At 61.1% G+C, this 15,605-nt stretch overlaps 1 protein-coding gene across 3 annotated transcripts; it reads right to left on the bottom strand.

The window, feature by feature from the left end:
• Nucleotides 1-337: 337 nt before the first annotated feature.
• SAMD10 (sterile alpha motif domain containing 10) lies at nucleotides 338-10,827 on the bottom strand. 3 transcript variants are annotated; one of them, XM_038166488.2, is made up of 5 exons: nucleotides 10,625-10,827; nucleotides 6,487-6,671; nucleotides 3,991-4,159; nucleotides 2,350-2,490; nucleotides 338-1,398 (listed from the first exon to the last, which is right to left on the bottom strand). In XM_038166488.2, the coding sequence occupies exons 1-5, from the start codon at nucleotides 10,653-10,655 to the stop codon at nucleotides 1,376-1,378; spliced, it is 549 nt and encodes a 182-aa protein (XP_038022416.2). In that variant the 5' UTR covers nucleotides 10,656-10,827; the 3' UTR covers nucleotides 338-1,375. The 3 variants fall into 3 exon arrangements, with proteins under 3 accessions (XP_038022416.2, XP_038022415.2, XP_038022414.2); XM_038166487.2 differs by having other exon boundaries at nucleotides 338-1,355; nucleotides 6,487-6,668; nucleotides 10,625-10,826; XM_038166486.2 differs by having other exon boundaries at nucleotides 338-1,355; nucleotides 10,625-10,825.
• Nucleotides 10,828-15,605: the final 4,778 nt, after the last annotated feature.

The raw sequence follows: 15,605 nt of genomic DNA, 5'->3' as shown, positions 1-15,605 counted from the left end.
GGCTGTGAGCGGCGGAGCCCCCCAGGCGGGGGGGCTGCCAGCAAACGGGTCCAGGGGCTCTCTGCCTGCAGCGAGGGCACCACACGAATGGACATCAGCCACCTGCACACCCTTTGGGCACCTCCACGTGCCTGGAGCACCCTGAGGAACATTTATCTTGAGGGTTTCAGCAGGGAGACCAAAAACCTTTGGGTTTCATCACGATTTTTGCTAGTCCTGAGCAAACAGCAATTTTTCTGCTCGTCCACCTCCATGGAAATCTGCTGCCACGTGCGCTGGGGACACTTCTGAGCAGGGAACGGGTCAAACCGTGGGACGAGCCAGGAGACCAGCACGCTAAAACACCAGTCTGATTTTATTCACACAGCAGGAGGCGGCGGTGCACGGCGGCCACTGGCTCCCGAGCACCTACCTCTGCCAAGTCCCCGTGGCTCTGGGGTGCTGCCTGCCGGCTCGGCAGGAACCCAAAAATCATCAGCCGGGTTATCGGGATGCTGCTGGCATCGGTGGCACCGCCACCAGCCCCAGGCTTTTGCAAAAGCCCTGTGGAGGCAGAGCTCTGCAAGGAGCCCGGCCAGCACTGGGAGGGGGAAATAAATAAAACCCTGGGACTGGAGGACAGGAGGCTGGGCACACGGATGGAGAAGGACGCGGAGAGCTCCTGGCACAGTGTCCTCTGGAGCATGGTCACGGCGTGCCAACCCCTGGGTTGCTGCCCTCGGTGCCTCAGCTCCTCTTTAATTCACAAAGTGGAGCCAGGCGCTGGTGACTCTGCCCTGCTTCTCGTTTTTTTGCCCAATGGGGTCACATTATTCACTACCAACGTTATCTCCTAGGCCACTGTAAAACAGCCCAGCCTGAGGAGAAAGCTAAAGCTCCCCAAACAAGCTCCGAGGCACTGACACAGGCAGAGCCTGGAGCACTCCCCAGCCGTGCCAAGAGCCTCCAGGTGCTGGGACCCCACTCACGTGCCCGAGGTTTCAGTGTCCTGTGGGTGGCTCCAATCTGTCCCAGGGGTGGCCGTGCTCAGGCTGTCGGCTCCGCTGAGCCCCGCTTGTCGCCGTCTCCTCTCCGCAATTTCCCCCTGCGAGGGGTCAGGCTCAGACGGGCAGGAGTTCATCCATCCCCGGGGCTGTTCTGCTCCTCTTCCTCTGGCTGGGAGCCGCGTCTGCTGGAGGAAGCAGCCCAGCTCTGCGCAGCGATGTGTTCGTAGAAAAGAAAGAGAGAAGAAGAAAAAGAGAAGCCCCGGAGTGGCTCGGAAGCTGCCTCTTCGTATTCCAAGCACGCGGTTCAGGTCTCGTATCTGCGGTGCACAGTCCATCCCAGAGGTGCTCGGTTCACAGTGCTGGTACAATCTGCCAAACAGACGGAGCAGCTAGGAGACATTTCCAAAAGACGCTGGAACAAGGAGGGGAGAGGAAGGAATAAACAGCCTGCAGGGTGGCACGGGGGAGCCAGCCCTGGAGAGCCTCGTCCTCTCTATGCCGGTTGCCACCAGGGGAACTGGTGCTGTGCTCCACGGCCTGTCCCTGTGCACTGCAACCTGTCCCTGCGTGCCACCAGCTGTCCCTGTGCTCCATGACGTGTCCTTGTGTGCCACGACCTGTCCCTGGGTGCCAAAACCTGTCCCTGGGCATTGCAACCTGTCCCTGTGCACCATGACCTGTCCCTGTGCACCACGACCTGTTCCTGTGCACCATGTCCTGTTCCTGTGTGCTACAACCTGTCCTGTGCACCACAACCTATGTGCCACGACCTATTCCTGTGCGTCATAACCTGTCCCTGTGTACCACAACCTCTCCCTGTGCTCTACAACCTGCTCCTGTGCACCGTAACCTGTCCCTGTGCTCCACGACCCATGTGCCACGACCTGTCCCTGCGTGCCACAAGCTGTCCCTGCGCTCCATGACCTCTCCCTGTGTACCACGACCTGTCCCTGTGTGTCACAACCTGTCCCTGTGCACCAGGACCTGTCCCTGTGTGCCGTGACCTGTCCCTGCGCTCTGTGACCTCTCCCTGTGTTCCACAATCTGTCCCTGTGCTCCACAACCCGTGTGCCATGACCTGTCCCTGTGCCACAAGCTATCCCTGTGCTCTACAACCTGTCCCTGTGCTCCAGGACCTGTCCCTGTGCTCCACAACTTGTCCCTGTGCTCCACGACCTGTCCTATGTGCCACAACCTCTCCCTGTGCCCCACAACCCACCCCAGCTGCAGCACGGGCTGGATTCACACCAGCACCGTGCCGGTGGCTGGGTGGCCGTGGCTCTCGCCACCACCGCTCTCCTTTTCACCCACAGAGGGGCATGACCTCCCGGGGTTCGCCTCCCTGCTCTCCCCTCCTACCTACCTTGGCTGAGCAGCTGCAGGTTTCGGACCTCCTCGCGCACCTGGAGCTGCAGGACCTGCTGCAGGACCTCCTGGCGCTGCGCCTCGTGAGCGATGCCCATGCGCTGCAGCTTCTCCCCGTTGAGCCGCAGCAGCGCCCGACCTGCAAGCACGGCGCTGCTCAGCACCACGCCCCCGGGGGGGGGGGGGCACACGCACACACACGTGTGTGGTGGGAGCAGGGAAAGGGGTGAAATGCTAAAAATCCTAAATCTTTCTGGCCTATGGAGCCAGTCTGTAGGGAAAGAGGGTGGGATGGGATGGGGTGGGATGGAATGGGATGGGATGGGGTGGGATAGGGTGGATGGATGGAATAAGATCGGAGGGATGGGATGGGATGGATGGAATGGGATGGAATAGGATCAGATGGATGGGATGGGATGGATGGAATAGGATTGGAGGGATAGGATGGGATGGGATGGATGGGATGGGATGGAATAGGATCAGATGGATGGGATGGGATGGGATGAGATGGATAGAATAGGATTGGAGGGATGGGATGGGATGGGGTGGGATCATATGGATGGGATGGGATGGATGGAATAGGATCGGAGGGATGGGATGGGATTATATGGATGGGATGGGATGGGATGGGATGGGATGGATGGAATAGGATCGGAGGGATGGGATGGAACAGGATGGATAGGATAGGATAGGATAGGATAAAAGGGGAGGGGATGGAAATGATGGGATGGGATGGGATGCGATGGGATGGGATGGGATGGGATGGGATGGGATGGGATGGGACGGGACGGGATGGGACAGGACAGAAGCCTCACACCGTGTGCCCTGGCCTCACCCCAAAAACGGGTGACCCTGTTTTTGGAGCGCATGGGGTGGCAGCTCAAGGTGCCAGCCCCAGGACAAGGTGCTGGCTCCAGTGATCACGTAACCCATCCCTGCGGGCAGGGGCTTTCCATTTCTCCATTTCTCCTTTTTTCTCCTTTTCTCTGCTCCACCTCCCGCACCAGGACGCATTCTCCTGACCCCACGCACAGGCTGGCGGCCAGGGGAAATGGGGCACCCATCAAAACCCATTAGCACCACTGCCCCCCCGTCCCCATGCAGCCACTCTCCTCCAGTCCGGGGGCTATTAGAGGAGGGATTCACCACCAAGCTTTTGTCCTCGCTTCCCGGCTAATGCTCCCTTTATTTCCCACACAAGGGCTCGCTGAGCTCTTGCATTAGGGCTTTGCATCCCTCAAGGGCATGGGGCTGCAGCTCTTTATGCTGCCCTGACCCTACAGAGCTCTGAGGAGCTCTGCCTGGCCATGGATGTGTCGTGGTGGGATGGGGACAATGCTGGTAGTTAAGGGTCAAAACCACCATCCCAAAAACACCATCCCAAAAACACCATCCCAAAAACACCATCCCAAAGCCACCATCCCAAAAACATCATCCCAAAACACCATCCCAAAGCCACCATCCCAAAAACACCATCCCCAAAACACCATCCCCAAAACACCATCCCAAAGCCACCATCCCACAGCCACCACCCCAAAAACACCATCCCAAATCTCACCATTTAGGGGGGCAGAAACAAAGCCTGCCCAGGACCCCAACCACCCAAAAACCCGCGCGAGGCGACCCCGAGGGGCATCACCTGTGATGGCGTGGTGCGAGAAAGCCTCCACGTAGACCAGGTAGTTGTGCGGGCAGTGCTTCTTCAGCCATCGGCACACATCCTGCTGCGTCCAGAGCACCACCGGCTTGGTAAGGCTGCCCAGCGTGGGGCTGGTGTGGTAAATGCCATAATGATCGCAGCCACGGCCCTACAGGGGGAAAAAGGGGGGAGAAGGGAGGCGTCAGTATGTCCCCCCGGGGATGCTAACGGAGAGCTGGGGCGCACGTGCAGCATCCGTCGCGGTGCTGGAGCATCCAGACCTCCTGGCTCCGTTTCCTCGCCCGTGGCACGGCACCTGCAGCCTCCCCAGGCTGCTGCAGCTTGGATTTATCTCAGCGTGCAGCGAAATCAAACCCCAAAAGCTGGAACAGCGCAGGGGAACGAGGCTGCTTCTGGCACGGCGGCGCCTGCCCAGGCGGATGGCACGTTCTGGGTGGGGAAGGGGCGCGCCAAAGCCCAAATTTCTCGGGTTTAGCTCCCGGGGGAGAAGCCAGGGGGCTGCGGAGAGGGGCACAGGGTCAGCGCAGCGATGCTGAGGACTCGTCCTCATCCTCTGCACGAGCGTGGGGCCGGTGAACATCGCTTCAGTGGGCTCAGCATGGCACTGGGGGCACAGCTCACGTGGAGCCGGGGCTGCAGGAGGAGCCCCATCCGTGCTGGTGCTGAGCAGGAGGGGACGGGGGTCCCGGGGGTCCCTCCAAGGATGCTCCCGTCCCACATCCAGGGCAGCAAAGGGACAAGGAGCCGACACGGGGACCCGGCGGCACCGCAAAGGTCGGCGGCGCTCGGACCGCGGTGCGCCAGCGCCGACCTCGATGTGTGAACATCGGCTAATTAAGCATGCCTAATGGAGGAGCAGAGATAATTAGTGTAACGGGGGCTCCAGACATCCTGCAGTTGCTGAAACTAATAGCACGTCCCCGGGTGGTGGAGGAGGGTTGGAGGGGTTTGGGATGCTCCGGTGAGCCCCGGGGTGTGGGTGGTGCTGCACCCCTGGGCTTTTTGCAGCAAAAGCAAAGGTGCAGGAGGTGCATTTGGGGCCATAAAGGGACCGAGCAGCCCTTGCTGTGGCCACAGGAGACAAGAGGGAAGAAGGCAAAGCTGGGAGGTGGTGGATAAATACCCAGAGGCCGTCCTGCAGCAGGGTGCGGCCACGAGGTGAAGCCCGAGCGCTCCCCGGATGGGGTTTGCAGGGTTTCCAGCAGAGGAAATTTCCCACCCAGCTTCAGGCTGGCGCAACGGGGCTCCTGGGTAGGCTCTGGGGTGCTGCGTGCTTGGGGTTCCCTTCCGAGCCACGATGAGAAGTGCAGAGCCTGCCTCCAGCACCGCTACCTACGGCAGCTCTCCGAGCGCGCGGCCGGGAGCTGCGGGACGCGGCCCCCGCTGGCTCCTGGAGGCAGGGACGGGGAGATAACGAGCACCGGGCTGGTTTTCCAGGCGGCTGAGCCGCGCTGTCTCTCTGATGAAGCCTCAGCCGTGAAGGCAGAGGCTGGCAGTTGAGGCGAGCAGGCAGGAGCGATGCCCAGGAGCTGGGGGTGCCCGGGGGGAGCCGTCCCCGCGCCGCTGCGTGGGGACCTGCAGCCAGCAACTGGCGTCACCTCCGGTCCCTCGGGCGTTTTCTCTTGTTTGTGGCACAATTAAAGGCTTGATTTGTACCCCTAAACCCCCCCGGGAGGCACTTGGAGGCAGACGGGGGGGATAAGAGAAGCGCAGCAGCCTGGAGAGCGGCTGCTGTGTCGCTCTCCCCATGCAGAGGTGGGGGACAAAGACCCTGCTGCTGCTCCAGGAGGATTTTGGTGTGACCACGGGGCCCTGTTCCCCTCTGGCAGGTCCCCAGCAGGTGAACGCGTCCCCCCGTGGGGTCTGTGCCCTTTTATCTCCCAGGTTTTCTCCCCAGCAGTCACCGGCTGGATCTGCAGCCTCCGAACGCCTCTCCAAAGAGCTCCACTTTGCTGCTGCCCTGTCCTCACGCCGTCAGGTTCAAGAAGCACCAAAAGCTGTGAAGCTGTCCGAATTTGGGGTTTCCAAGCACCAGGGACCCTTCCTGCTCCTTCCCACGGCACCACAGAGGCAGGGAGGGAAGCGAAGGCTGGGAACTTGGGGCTCGCTGCTTCAGCGAGGCGCATTCATGCAATAAAGTCCAGGATTTTAGCCAGGTTTGGACCGTTTCCTCCTAAACGACACGCCAGAACGCTCCGGGATTTGAAGGCAATATAAGAAATTCGGAGCTGGAACATTTCCTGCAGAGCCGTGCCAACTTCCACCTCCGAACGTGGAATCAGCGATGCGCCGGGCTCACCCCACACCCCCCACCCGCTCCTCACCCCCTTAACCCACCCCTTACCAAATAACCCCCAAACCCCAACCCCCTAAAGGCCTAACCCTCCAAAAAAACACCTCCTGGGGGGGCCGATGCGGGGTTCACTCCCCCTCAAAGCCGTGGGGATGATGCCACCCCCATAACCCCGCGGGTACCTGTGCGCCCTCGGTGCCCGGCTGGCGCAGGAGCTTGACGGCGCGGGCGCCCTCCGAGCGCTGGCTGCGGCCGTCGTGCCAGGTGAGGCTGGTGCCGGGGCTGCGCTGCAGGCGGTAGCTGAGGTTTTCGGCTGACACCGTGTGCTCCAGGAGGCTGCGGCAGAAGCTGAAGTGAGCGGCGGCTGCTGGGGGGGGGGAAAAAAGGAGCGAGAGGTGGCGGTGGCGGCGGTGGCTGCGTCCGTCTGCGCCGCGCCCCGTGGCGTTGCCCAGAAATGCTGCTTTTAGCCCCAAGTCTGCAGCCCCGTGTCCTGATGGATTTGGCTGTACCCATTGCTGGAATCCCCTCCCTCTCCATCAGCACCTCGTAAGGGGAAAAACCCATCAGAAAACCCTTTTTTCTCATCAGAGTGGCACGTAAAGGGGAAGAGCGCAGCCGGTTTCCGCAGACCGAACTGGATCCGTCCCCACCGAGGGCTGGAGAGGTCCCGGGGGGACAAAACCCACCCTGGGCACCCCGATGGTGCTCACCCAGGTGATAACCAGCACACACAACACATCAGCAACAGCCACTTGTTGTCCCTCGCCCCTTTTAATGAGCTCAGACTTCATCTAATTGCGTGGTGATGAAGGTGCAAAGCTCCCCTCCGGGAGCTGTAGGATCCTGCTGCTGTAGGATCCGCGTGGATAGGGGCAGCTGGCTGGGGATAAGAGACCCGAGCATCCCCCAGCACCTGCTTTGACCCCAGTGAGCCAGGAACAGCAAAACCCCAAAAAAACAGTGATGAGATACGATCCACGGTGAAAAATAACCAAGGGTGGAGGGTGACGGGGCTTGGGAACAGCCACTGCTGCTCATCCCCAGGGGTTTTAAGGTTTCCCGGGGTCCTCCCGCAGCCCTTTGGGCAGGGGGGAAGCGGGATGTGAGCGGTGCCCCTTGGATTTATGGCCAGGACAGAAATAAACCTGCCTGAGGACTGGAGGTGCTGGATCAGTCCGGGAAGTGGAAAATGAGGAGCTGAGCGTCAGACTTGGCTCCGCGAGGGCTTCAGCTCCAGAGCAGCCTCCCAGGAGGGGAGGCCGGAGCTGGGGAGGACCCAAGGGGATCTGAGAACAGCCCAAAGGGGCACCTGGCTGGGGACTGAGGCTGGAGACGTGGATAGGAACCGAAAACAGCTCCGGGTGCAGTGCCCCTTCCCGGCACCGCCACCGAGCTGTCCCCTGCTAACCCCACCGGCAGGAAATTACGGCTTAGCCATAAAACTTTGTGCTCAGCCCGCTCTCATATGGCAAGGGCTTGCCCTTGAGCAGGGGATTTGGCAGGAGAGAAATGGAACCGAGCCCCACGGGGACGCTGAGCATCAGGGGGACGCGGGGCTGGGCTGGGGGACCCGTGGGGAGCAGCTGGATGTGGGCATCTCCTGCCCCCCCCCCGAACAAACGGGGCTGGAGGCGAGGCAGGGGAGACAGAGAGGGAGCAGATGGGAGAGGGGGGAAGTAAGGGGGGGAAACCAGCCTGGAATATGGCAGAGCAGGGAGCGTCGGAGGCTCTGCTCCGTGGCGGGGGCTGCAGTGGCCGTGGCGCAGCCCAGAGCCCCCCCAGCACCTCCCCAGCTCCTCGTGCCCACCTCCGGGGACCCCAAATTCCTGGTGCAGGTGCGAGGAGAGAGCTCTGAGCCATGGCACAAGGCTCGGCCACGTTGAAACAAGGAGGGGTCACAGGGAGAGGAGCCCCCATGCCCGCCACGAGCCCCCCTCTCCTCCCCGTGCCCCCCAGCAGCGCACCCATCCTTCCCCCCAAAACCCCAAAACCCTGCGAGCCTCCCCATCCCCTCTGAATCTCTTTCTGCTGAACTGTAACCTGCACCCACACCCTGGGGTGCACCAGCAGCCCCCCCCAAAGCCCCCTGCCCCCCTCACCTGGCTCAGGGGCACCCCGTGAGCTGCGGACGGCGGAGACGCAGCAGAGGGACGGGCGGCCCTGCTGCATCCTTGGCAGGGGGGAGGGCTGCGCGCTCACCAGCGCTCGGCACCCGGCTGTCACGAGCGCAGCTCCATCCATCCCTTCCTCCCCTCATCGCCTCTTCCACACCTGACTGCCTCCTCTCGCTGCCTCCCCGTCCTCCTGCCAATAAGCGGCGGCCGCACGCTCGCCCCAGCTCCGGCTCGAGGCCGTTTTGCTCGGGGAGGGGGGGACACACACGCAGGAATTGCCCCCACGCAGCCCCCTCCCCAATGTCCCGCTGGCTGCGCCGCCAGCACCTCCCCAAGGCCTTAATCCCCCCCCCTGTGTTTGATCTGAATCTGATCCACGCTCGCCCCGCGTGCCCCTGCTTAATCCGAGGTTGAGGGGGGGGGGTTTGGGCAGCTGGCACCGGGACGGGAGGGGGCTACGGGGGGGGGGCTGAGCGGTGCCAGCAAGTGGCCGGGCATCAAAGCGCCTTGGGATGGGCAAAACCACGGCGAAATCCTGCGTAACCCCGAGTCACCCCGCTCCCAGGACCCTAAGGGGGCTCCTTTTGGGCACATTGGGGTCGGGGGGGGGTTCAGCCTTCCCGAATTCCCACGAGCCAGGCTGCTGTCCCCCCTGTGGTTCTCCTGCCAGCTCTGTGGGGTGGGTGCCTTGCTGCTGGCTCGGTCCCCCCGCAGGCTTGGGAATGGCTGCGGGCTCCTTTTCCCTCGGTGGCTTCTTTCTTTTCTTTTGGGCACCCCTCCAGGAGCGCGGGGCGGGCAGAGGGAGGGCGCACGGGGGGGGGCAGCGATGGGCACTCTGTGTCTGCCCCCCCTTCTCGGCGTTTTTACGCTGGGGAGAGGTGGATGGGAACCTCCTGAGACAGAAACCTCAAAAAAAAAAAAAGGGGAAATCGGCCAAAAGCAGCCAACTTCACACCTTAAGGGTGCAAGGAGCAAGGCGCAGGGGTGCGGAGAGCCTGGAGAGGGATTTGGGGAGGATTTGCAGGAGCTGCTCCCGGGACAGGGGGACAGGACTCAGCACAGGCTCTGCTCGTGGGGCTGCTCTCCAGGGGTTTTGTCGTGTTTTCGGCAGCACCCACGTGAGCCAGGGGCACAGCACCGCTCCCCGGGACCCCTGGGGCACCCCGTATTTGGAGCTGTCCCCGTGCAATGTCCCTAGGGACCAGGTCCTGCCTTGAGCCGTTCCCCAAAACCTGCTGGCCCCGAGGAGGACAAGACAAATCCCAAGCAGAGGATCAACACCCGGGAGCATCATCCCAGCACCTTCCCCGCAATTAATTCCCTGCTCACGGAGGTCAAATCCTGAGCCCTTCGTGTGGCCGGGGACGGAGCTGGAGCCCACGACTGCTCTCTGCTATTGCCAAAGGAGCAGGAGGAGGAAGGGGACAAAATGCAGCTGCCCCTTCCGTGCTCCCCCTGCCCATAAAGCTGGGGGACCCATGGGGGTGCTGCCCACCCCGGAGCAGGGTTTTGGGGTGCACAGCCCTGCGATGGGAGCCCTGGGGCACAGCCTTTTGGGGCTGTGTGTGGTTTTGGGGGTGCTCCTGCGCCCCGGGGGCACCGCCAGGAGGTCCCTGAGCACCCCAGGACGGGGTCGGGTGCCCTGGGGGGGGGGGTGCAGGCAGGGAAGAAGCCCAATGGCACGGGCACCCCGGCCTGCAGCGAGCCCCTTCCACCCCCACGAGCCCCTCCTGGGGGTCCCATCCTGCTCCAGTGCCCCTCCGGCCTCCCCTGCCCTGGCACCCACCCCTCTCCGGCCAAATTTCCTATCCCGTTTTATTGGTGTCCCCCCCCCAAAAAAAAATTGGGGATAAGGCTGTGGACAGATGGTCACCATGGATGGAAGGGGCAGAGCCCCGGGATGGAGGAGGGGGCACAGAAAAAAAATCCCCAGGGCTGGGGACAGACCCCTGGGGTGGTGGGGACAGCTGGGGGGGGGGGACAGGCAGCACCCCCGGGATGGAGAGGGCAGAGCCCAGCACGAAGCACACACCGGGGACAGAAGGAGGCGGCTGGGGGGGCTCTGAGGCTGGGGGGCACCCCCCGAGGATGGCCACGGAGCCCCCCTGCGTTCCTGCCGGGGGTTTTGGGGGGGTCCCACCGCGCACCTGAGCCCCCTCCCCATCCCCATCCCCATCCCCATCCCCGGCTCCTCCATCCCCGCTACCTTCCATGTCCTTGGCGTCGCCGCAGCTCATCCTCCGCTCCGGAGGGGGGGACGGAGCCCCCGCGCCCCCCAGCGCCGCCGCCGGCACCGGGAGCTCCCGGCGCGCCCCGCCCCGGTGCCCGCTCCGGGGGCGGCGCCGCGCTCCGCCACCCCCCGGTGTGCGCTCCGCCCGCCGATCCGCCCCGAATTCACCCCGCTGCTCCCCTCCCGGGGCTGCCGGTGCTCCCGGAGACCCCCGATTCTCCCCCCTCGCCATATAGCCCCGACCTGCTCCGGGGTCCCCCCCTTCCCAGCATCAGCGCCCCCCCAGGAGAAGGATGGGGTTTGGGGACGCGCGGATGGCACCGGGCGCGTCCCGTGGGTGCAGTGGGGAGAGGAGCAGCGCCCTCAGCACTCAGCACCGACCCCAGCTGAACGCCAACCCCCCAAAAAAACAAAATTCCCTTCTCCCCCTATGGGTGCCGGAGGGTGCTCGTCCCCATCCAGGCTGTGCACGCCCCGGTGGGTGGCCAAAAAATGTCCCCGAGCGCCACGTGCCAGCGTTTTGTGGAACAAGAGCTCATCGTTCCCCTGCAGTAGCAACCCCAAGAGTATTTTTGGGGGTGTCCACCTTCACCTGTGGCACGTGGGTCTCAGCCAGGGGTTGATGCTCCTGGGGTGGAGGGTTTGGCCACGCACCCGCATTGGGATGGGGACGGGGACAAAGCCAAGCAGGGGCCTGTGCCACGGTGCCTTGCCACTTTGCACGGTGCTCCCCATCACCAGAGCACCAGGCGATGCTCTGTCCATGGTTTAAAACCAGAAAATCTCAGTTTTCTGGGATGTTGGTCCCAAAACCACACATCCTCCTCGTCCAGGAGCTCATTGGGGTGAGAACACGTTGGCACCGTGCAAGGTACCGGGTGTCACCAGCTGTGTGCGGGGGCTCTGCACCAAATGACACCGCTGCGATGGCGAAGTGGCTCAATTTGGGGCTGCTCAGGCTCGTACCTGTTCAAAATTGAAGCTGCAGAATTTTGGCTGCTCGCTCAGGAGCTGCTGTGGACGGGGCTCACCCCGCTCACCCAGGCGCAGTGCGGGTGCGTCCTTCCTTCTCCAAGTTTCCACCTCTTTAAAAAGGAGCAGGAGCACCGAGCAGGAGCAGAGGGAGCCCCACATCCTCCCCAGGGTGTCACAGCCAGGACAGGACAGCACCGAGTGGCACTAAACCCCCCCAAAATGCTGTTAGCACAGCTCCTATCCCTGCTGCAGGAGAGGGGCTGGGGCAATTTTGCTCAGTGCAGGCACCCGGCTCCTTCCAATAATGAGCAGACCCATTTCCCATTACTCTTAACCCCAAAGTCCTCCTCAAATCTCTGCGCACGGAGCTTTCAAGCCGTGGCAGAAATCTTCCAGGAGAAATACGGTTACGCAGGGGCCTTGGCAGGAGAAGGCTAACGTTGTTTGAAAAATGTGTGCAGATTGCGCCAAGCTGTTATTAAAAATAAGCGCCGCGCCGCTCCCAGCCGTTGCTTTTCCTGGTTTTTCTAGCGGTAATTGCACTTCTCCAGGAAGGGTTTAATGCGCACAGAGGGGGAAAGAATTTCTTCCCTCATCATCGTTTGCAAACAGCTCTGTGCAAAACGCCCGTCCTCCTGCTGTGCGGCGATGCCCAGCTGTAATTCCTCACGGTTTTGGAAAAAAAAATCCCATTCCAGGGGAGCTGCAGGGCTGAGGTGCCTGTGTGAGGCTTGGAGAGGGTCTGGGGAGAGCCCAGGCTCCGTGATGCTGCCCATACACCTCAGCTTGTGTCCCATCCCTGCCTCTTTTTGGGGTCACCAACTCAGCCCCACGTGTGGCTGAGCATCTCTTGGCCTTTCCGCTGTAAACCCTGTTTTTTAAACAGCCATTTTTCTCAGATTGGGAAGAAAAAAAAACGTGGTAACTTGGGAAATTTTTAAATGAGATTGCAGGGGGTGTGGGAAGGTTGGAGGGCTCTGGTGTGCCACCCCCGTGTAGGGCCGTCTGCAGGGGGATCCCTCCCCTGCCCCAAAACGGAGCCACCACCCAGCCAAGGTGTTGCTGACCTTGACTTTCCCGTTTTTTCCCTTTTCTGCCCCAATTTGGCTCAGGTGGGATTGGGTTTGATGCTGTCAGCCCCACAGCTCAGCATCTGAGAGAAGGAACCGGCCCTGGGGAGCTGGCTGTAGGATTTTGGGGTGAAACAAGCGGCTGTGGCTGCGGGTCTCCACCGAGGGCTCACCACAGTCAGAGAAAACAGGAGGAAAAGAGGATGAAAAACCCCACGTGTGGAACCCAAACACAGAACACGGCTTGGAAAGCTCAAACCCCGGTGCCCGTGCCCCCCGCTTTGGGGTCAAGGCTTTGGGTTGGGGCACCGACGGCACCGCGCGCCCGTCCCCGCGCCTCCCTGGCGGGTGCAGGGTGGGATGATTCAGCTGGATGATTTTGCAGAGGAAAAAGGAAATTAATTACCCACCCGCTCTCCTCCTGACGAAGCAGCCCGGGAAGGATAAGGAGGAGATAAAGAGACTTCAGAAGGAAGTTATTGTGGGAGAAAAGGGGGCTCCGCTCGCCCGCTCCTTATGGGAACCCACAGAAAAGGGACACGGGCAGGGGAAGGACGCCCAGCACCACTCGGTGCCCTCAGCCCTGGGCTCAGGACCAACACCAGGAAGCAAAATCCTGCCAGGGCTTTTCCCAAACTCCTCTAAATATTCCCAGGAATGACCCCAAAGGATTTTGTGAAGGCACTCGCAGGGAGACAGAGGAGAAATCTGCTTCGTGCCCACCGCCGGAGCTGGGTGACGGATGGTGCTGAGCTGGCCGGGCGTGGAAATACTCACAAAAATCCTCTTTTCCAGAAAATAATTCATTTCCACGCCGATCACAGAGCCGCACACCTCACTGTGTGCCACCAAGGCCATGTGGATGTCCCTTTGGCATCCCCAGCACCCTGTGGCCCCGCAGCTCCCAGGGGAGGGTGCTGGATGTGCTGCTGCCTGCTCAGACACCCCACAGACGTTCCCTGGGTTTCTTGAGACTACGGGAGCTCTTCTACTCGGAGGTTTCTATAGATATATTTAATTGGATTTTTGCACGTCACAGTTATTTTCAAGGCAGCCTGTAATTATTTGAGAGCACCATTTGCCTCCTTTCTCCCTTTTTTTCTTTCTTTCTTTTTTTTTTTTTTTAATTTCTTTTTTTTTCTTTCTTTTTTTTTTTTTTTTTTTTTTTTTTTTCAAATTTTTAATATTGTTTCCCGAAACGAAACTGTAAATTTGCAACTTAATCCAATCAGGGGACGCACACACACACACGCACGCTGCCACCCTCTACGAGGGCACGAGGCGGCGTGATTCATGTTTCCCAGCTTCGCCGTCAATTCGCAGCGAGCATAAAAGACTCAGAGCAACATTTTAATTCTTTCCTGTAAGAAAAAAAAAAATAAAAAAAATGTTTTAAGGACGTGCATCGTGCTCACGGATGCTTTACGAACCGAGGAGGCACGCGGTGGGTTGCGTGCACCCCATGGGGGATGCTGTGCATGGGGGGGCTCAGCCTTGCCCAAGAGCCTCCCTGCACCCCCAGACCCCCCTGATGCAGGTGTTTATTGCCATTATTATTCTATATTTATGTTTCTTAATGTATTTTGCCTTTTTTTTGGCCCAAATCGTTTTGGCTGAAGACTTTCCTCCAGCTCCAGCTGGGCTCCATGAGGCGTCCGCAGGGGGAAAATGGGTGTTTGGGGGCGTCTGTGGGGCTGGTGCAGGGGGAGGTCACGGCTGTGGGGTGCACGGTGCTGGCGCAGCCGGGGCTGGGCACCTGGCTCTGGGCTTTGGGGTCCTTCATCTCCATCTTCACCTTCATCTCCACCTTCACCATCATCTCTGCAGGATCTCAGGTGGCTTCGGGACAGAGGCTGAAGGTCCCCCGCCACCTCCCCGCCACCTGGCTGCCCACATCCTCGGGGCCCCAGTGCCAGGAGGTTTTTACCTACCGGGAGCTGATTTCACTAAGTAGGACACCCTGTCTTCAGAGGATTTCACGGGAACCAGGTGATAATCAAGTGAGAACCAGGCTCCAAAAGTGTTAATTCGGTAGCTGAGCAGGCGGGGATTAAACCCAGCCCCCGGTCTAGTCTTTTTCTCTCACTTCCCCAGCTGAAATCCAAATAATCATCCCATTTTTGGGTGCGAAGTGGCGACACCTCCGCACGGCCGGCACCGCGCCAGCTCGGCGCAGAGGGGTGGCGGGGTCATGGTGCCCAAATTTTTTTCGCTTTACCCATGTCCCTTGGGGCTGGGACACCCCGAGGCTGGGACAGCGAGGTGGCAGAAGGTCCTGGGATGGGGACAGGAGGCTCCATGCCATCCCCACACCAGGGAGCGAGCCCTGCGGGTGTTTTGCCCCCGTGGCTGCGTTCTTGCCGCATGACGTGCTGCTTGAACGCACCCAGCGTGGGGACAACCCGGGTGCAGGGCAGCCCTGTGGCCTCGGCATCCCCCCCTTGTCCTCCCCTTGTCCCCGGAGAGGGGACAGAGGCGGCTTTGTGCGGGCACGGGGCTGTTGGCGACCCCTCTGCAGCAGCTCGGGGCCGGATCCTGCCCTGCGGGGAGGCTGCTGGAGCTGGCCCGGCCCCCAGCGGGATCTGCAGTAAATGAGCTTGGCCTCGCTCTCCCATTTAAGTGATTATTTTTCACTTTCAAGCCTTTGTGAGCGATTACCGCGCGTGTCTGCGCCTACGTGCGCTGCATCCCCTGCGGACGCCGGTTTTTATTACCGCGGCCGTGCAGAAATTGAACTTGAAAAGCCCTGAACCGGGCTGGGACAACTCTGGGGCTGCTGGGGAGGGAATGACCCCCACGGTACTGGTGTCGTTCCCTTGGAGGGGGTATTTCCCACCCCAAAAACCTCAGTCTGGGGTGTGCAAATACCCACGAGGGTCTCCAAAGAGCAAGACCTGGCTGGTGAGGGGGCG

Source organism: Anas platyrhynchos, chromosome 21 (assembly GCF_047663525.1).
Source record: "Anas platyrhynchos isolate ZD024472 breed Pekin duck chromosome 21, IASCAAS_PekinDuck_T2T, whole genome shotgun sequence".
NCBI lineage: Eukaryota > Metazoa > Chordata > Aves > Anseriformes > Anatidae > Anas > Anas platyrhynchos.
The sequence above is the reverse complement of the archived record's forward strand: the minus strand, read 5'-3'. Positions and strand labels throughout refer to the sequence as shown.

Coding starts and splice junctions, on each gene's coding strand:
- SAMD10 (XM_038166486.2), bottom strand. CDS start 10,655: ATGAGCTGCGGCGACGCCAAGGACATGGAAG. Junction 6,672..10,624: donor CGACGCCAAGGACATGGAAG/GTAGCGGGGATG, acceptor CCCCCCCCCCAG/CAGCCGCCGCTCACTTCAGC. Junction 4,160..6,486: donor CGGGCACCGAGGGCGCACAG/GTACCCGCGGGG, acceptor TTCCCCCTGTAG/GGCCGTGGCTGCGATCATTA.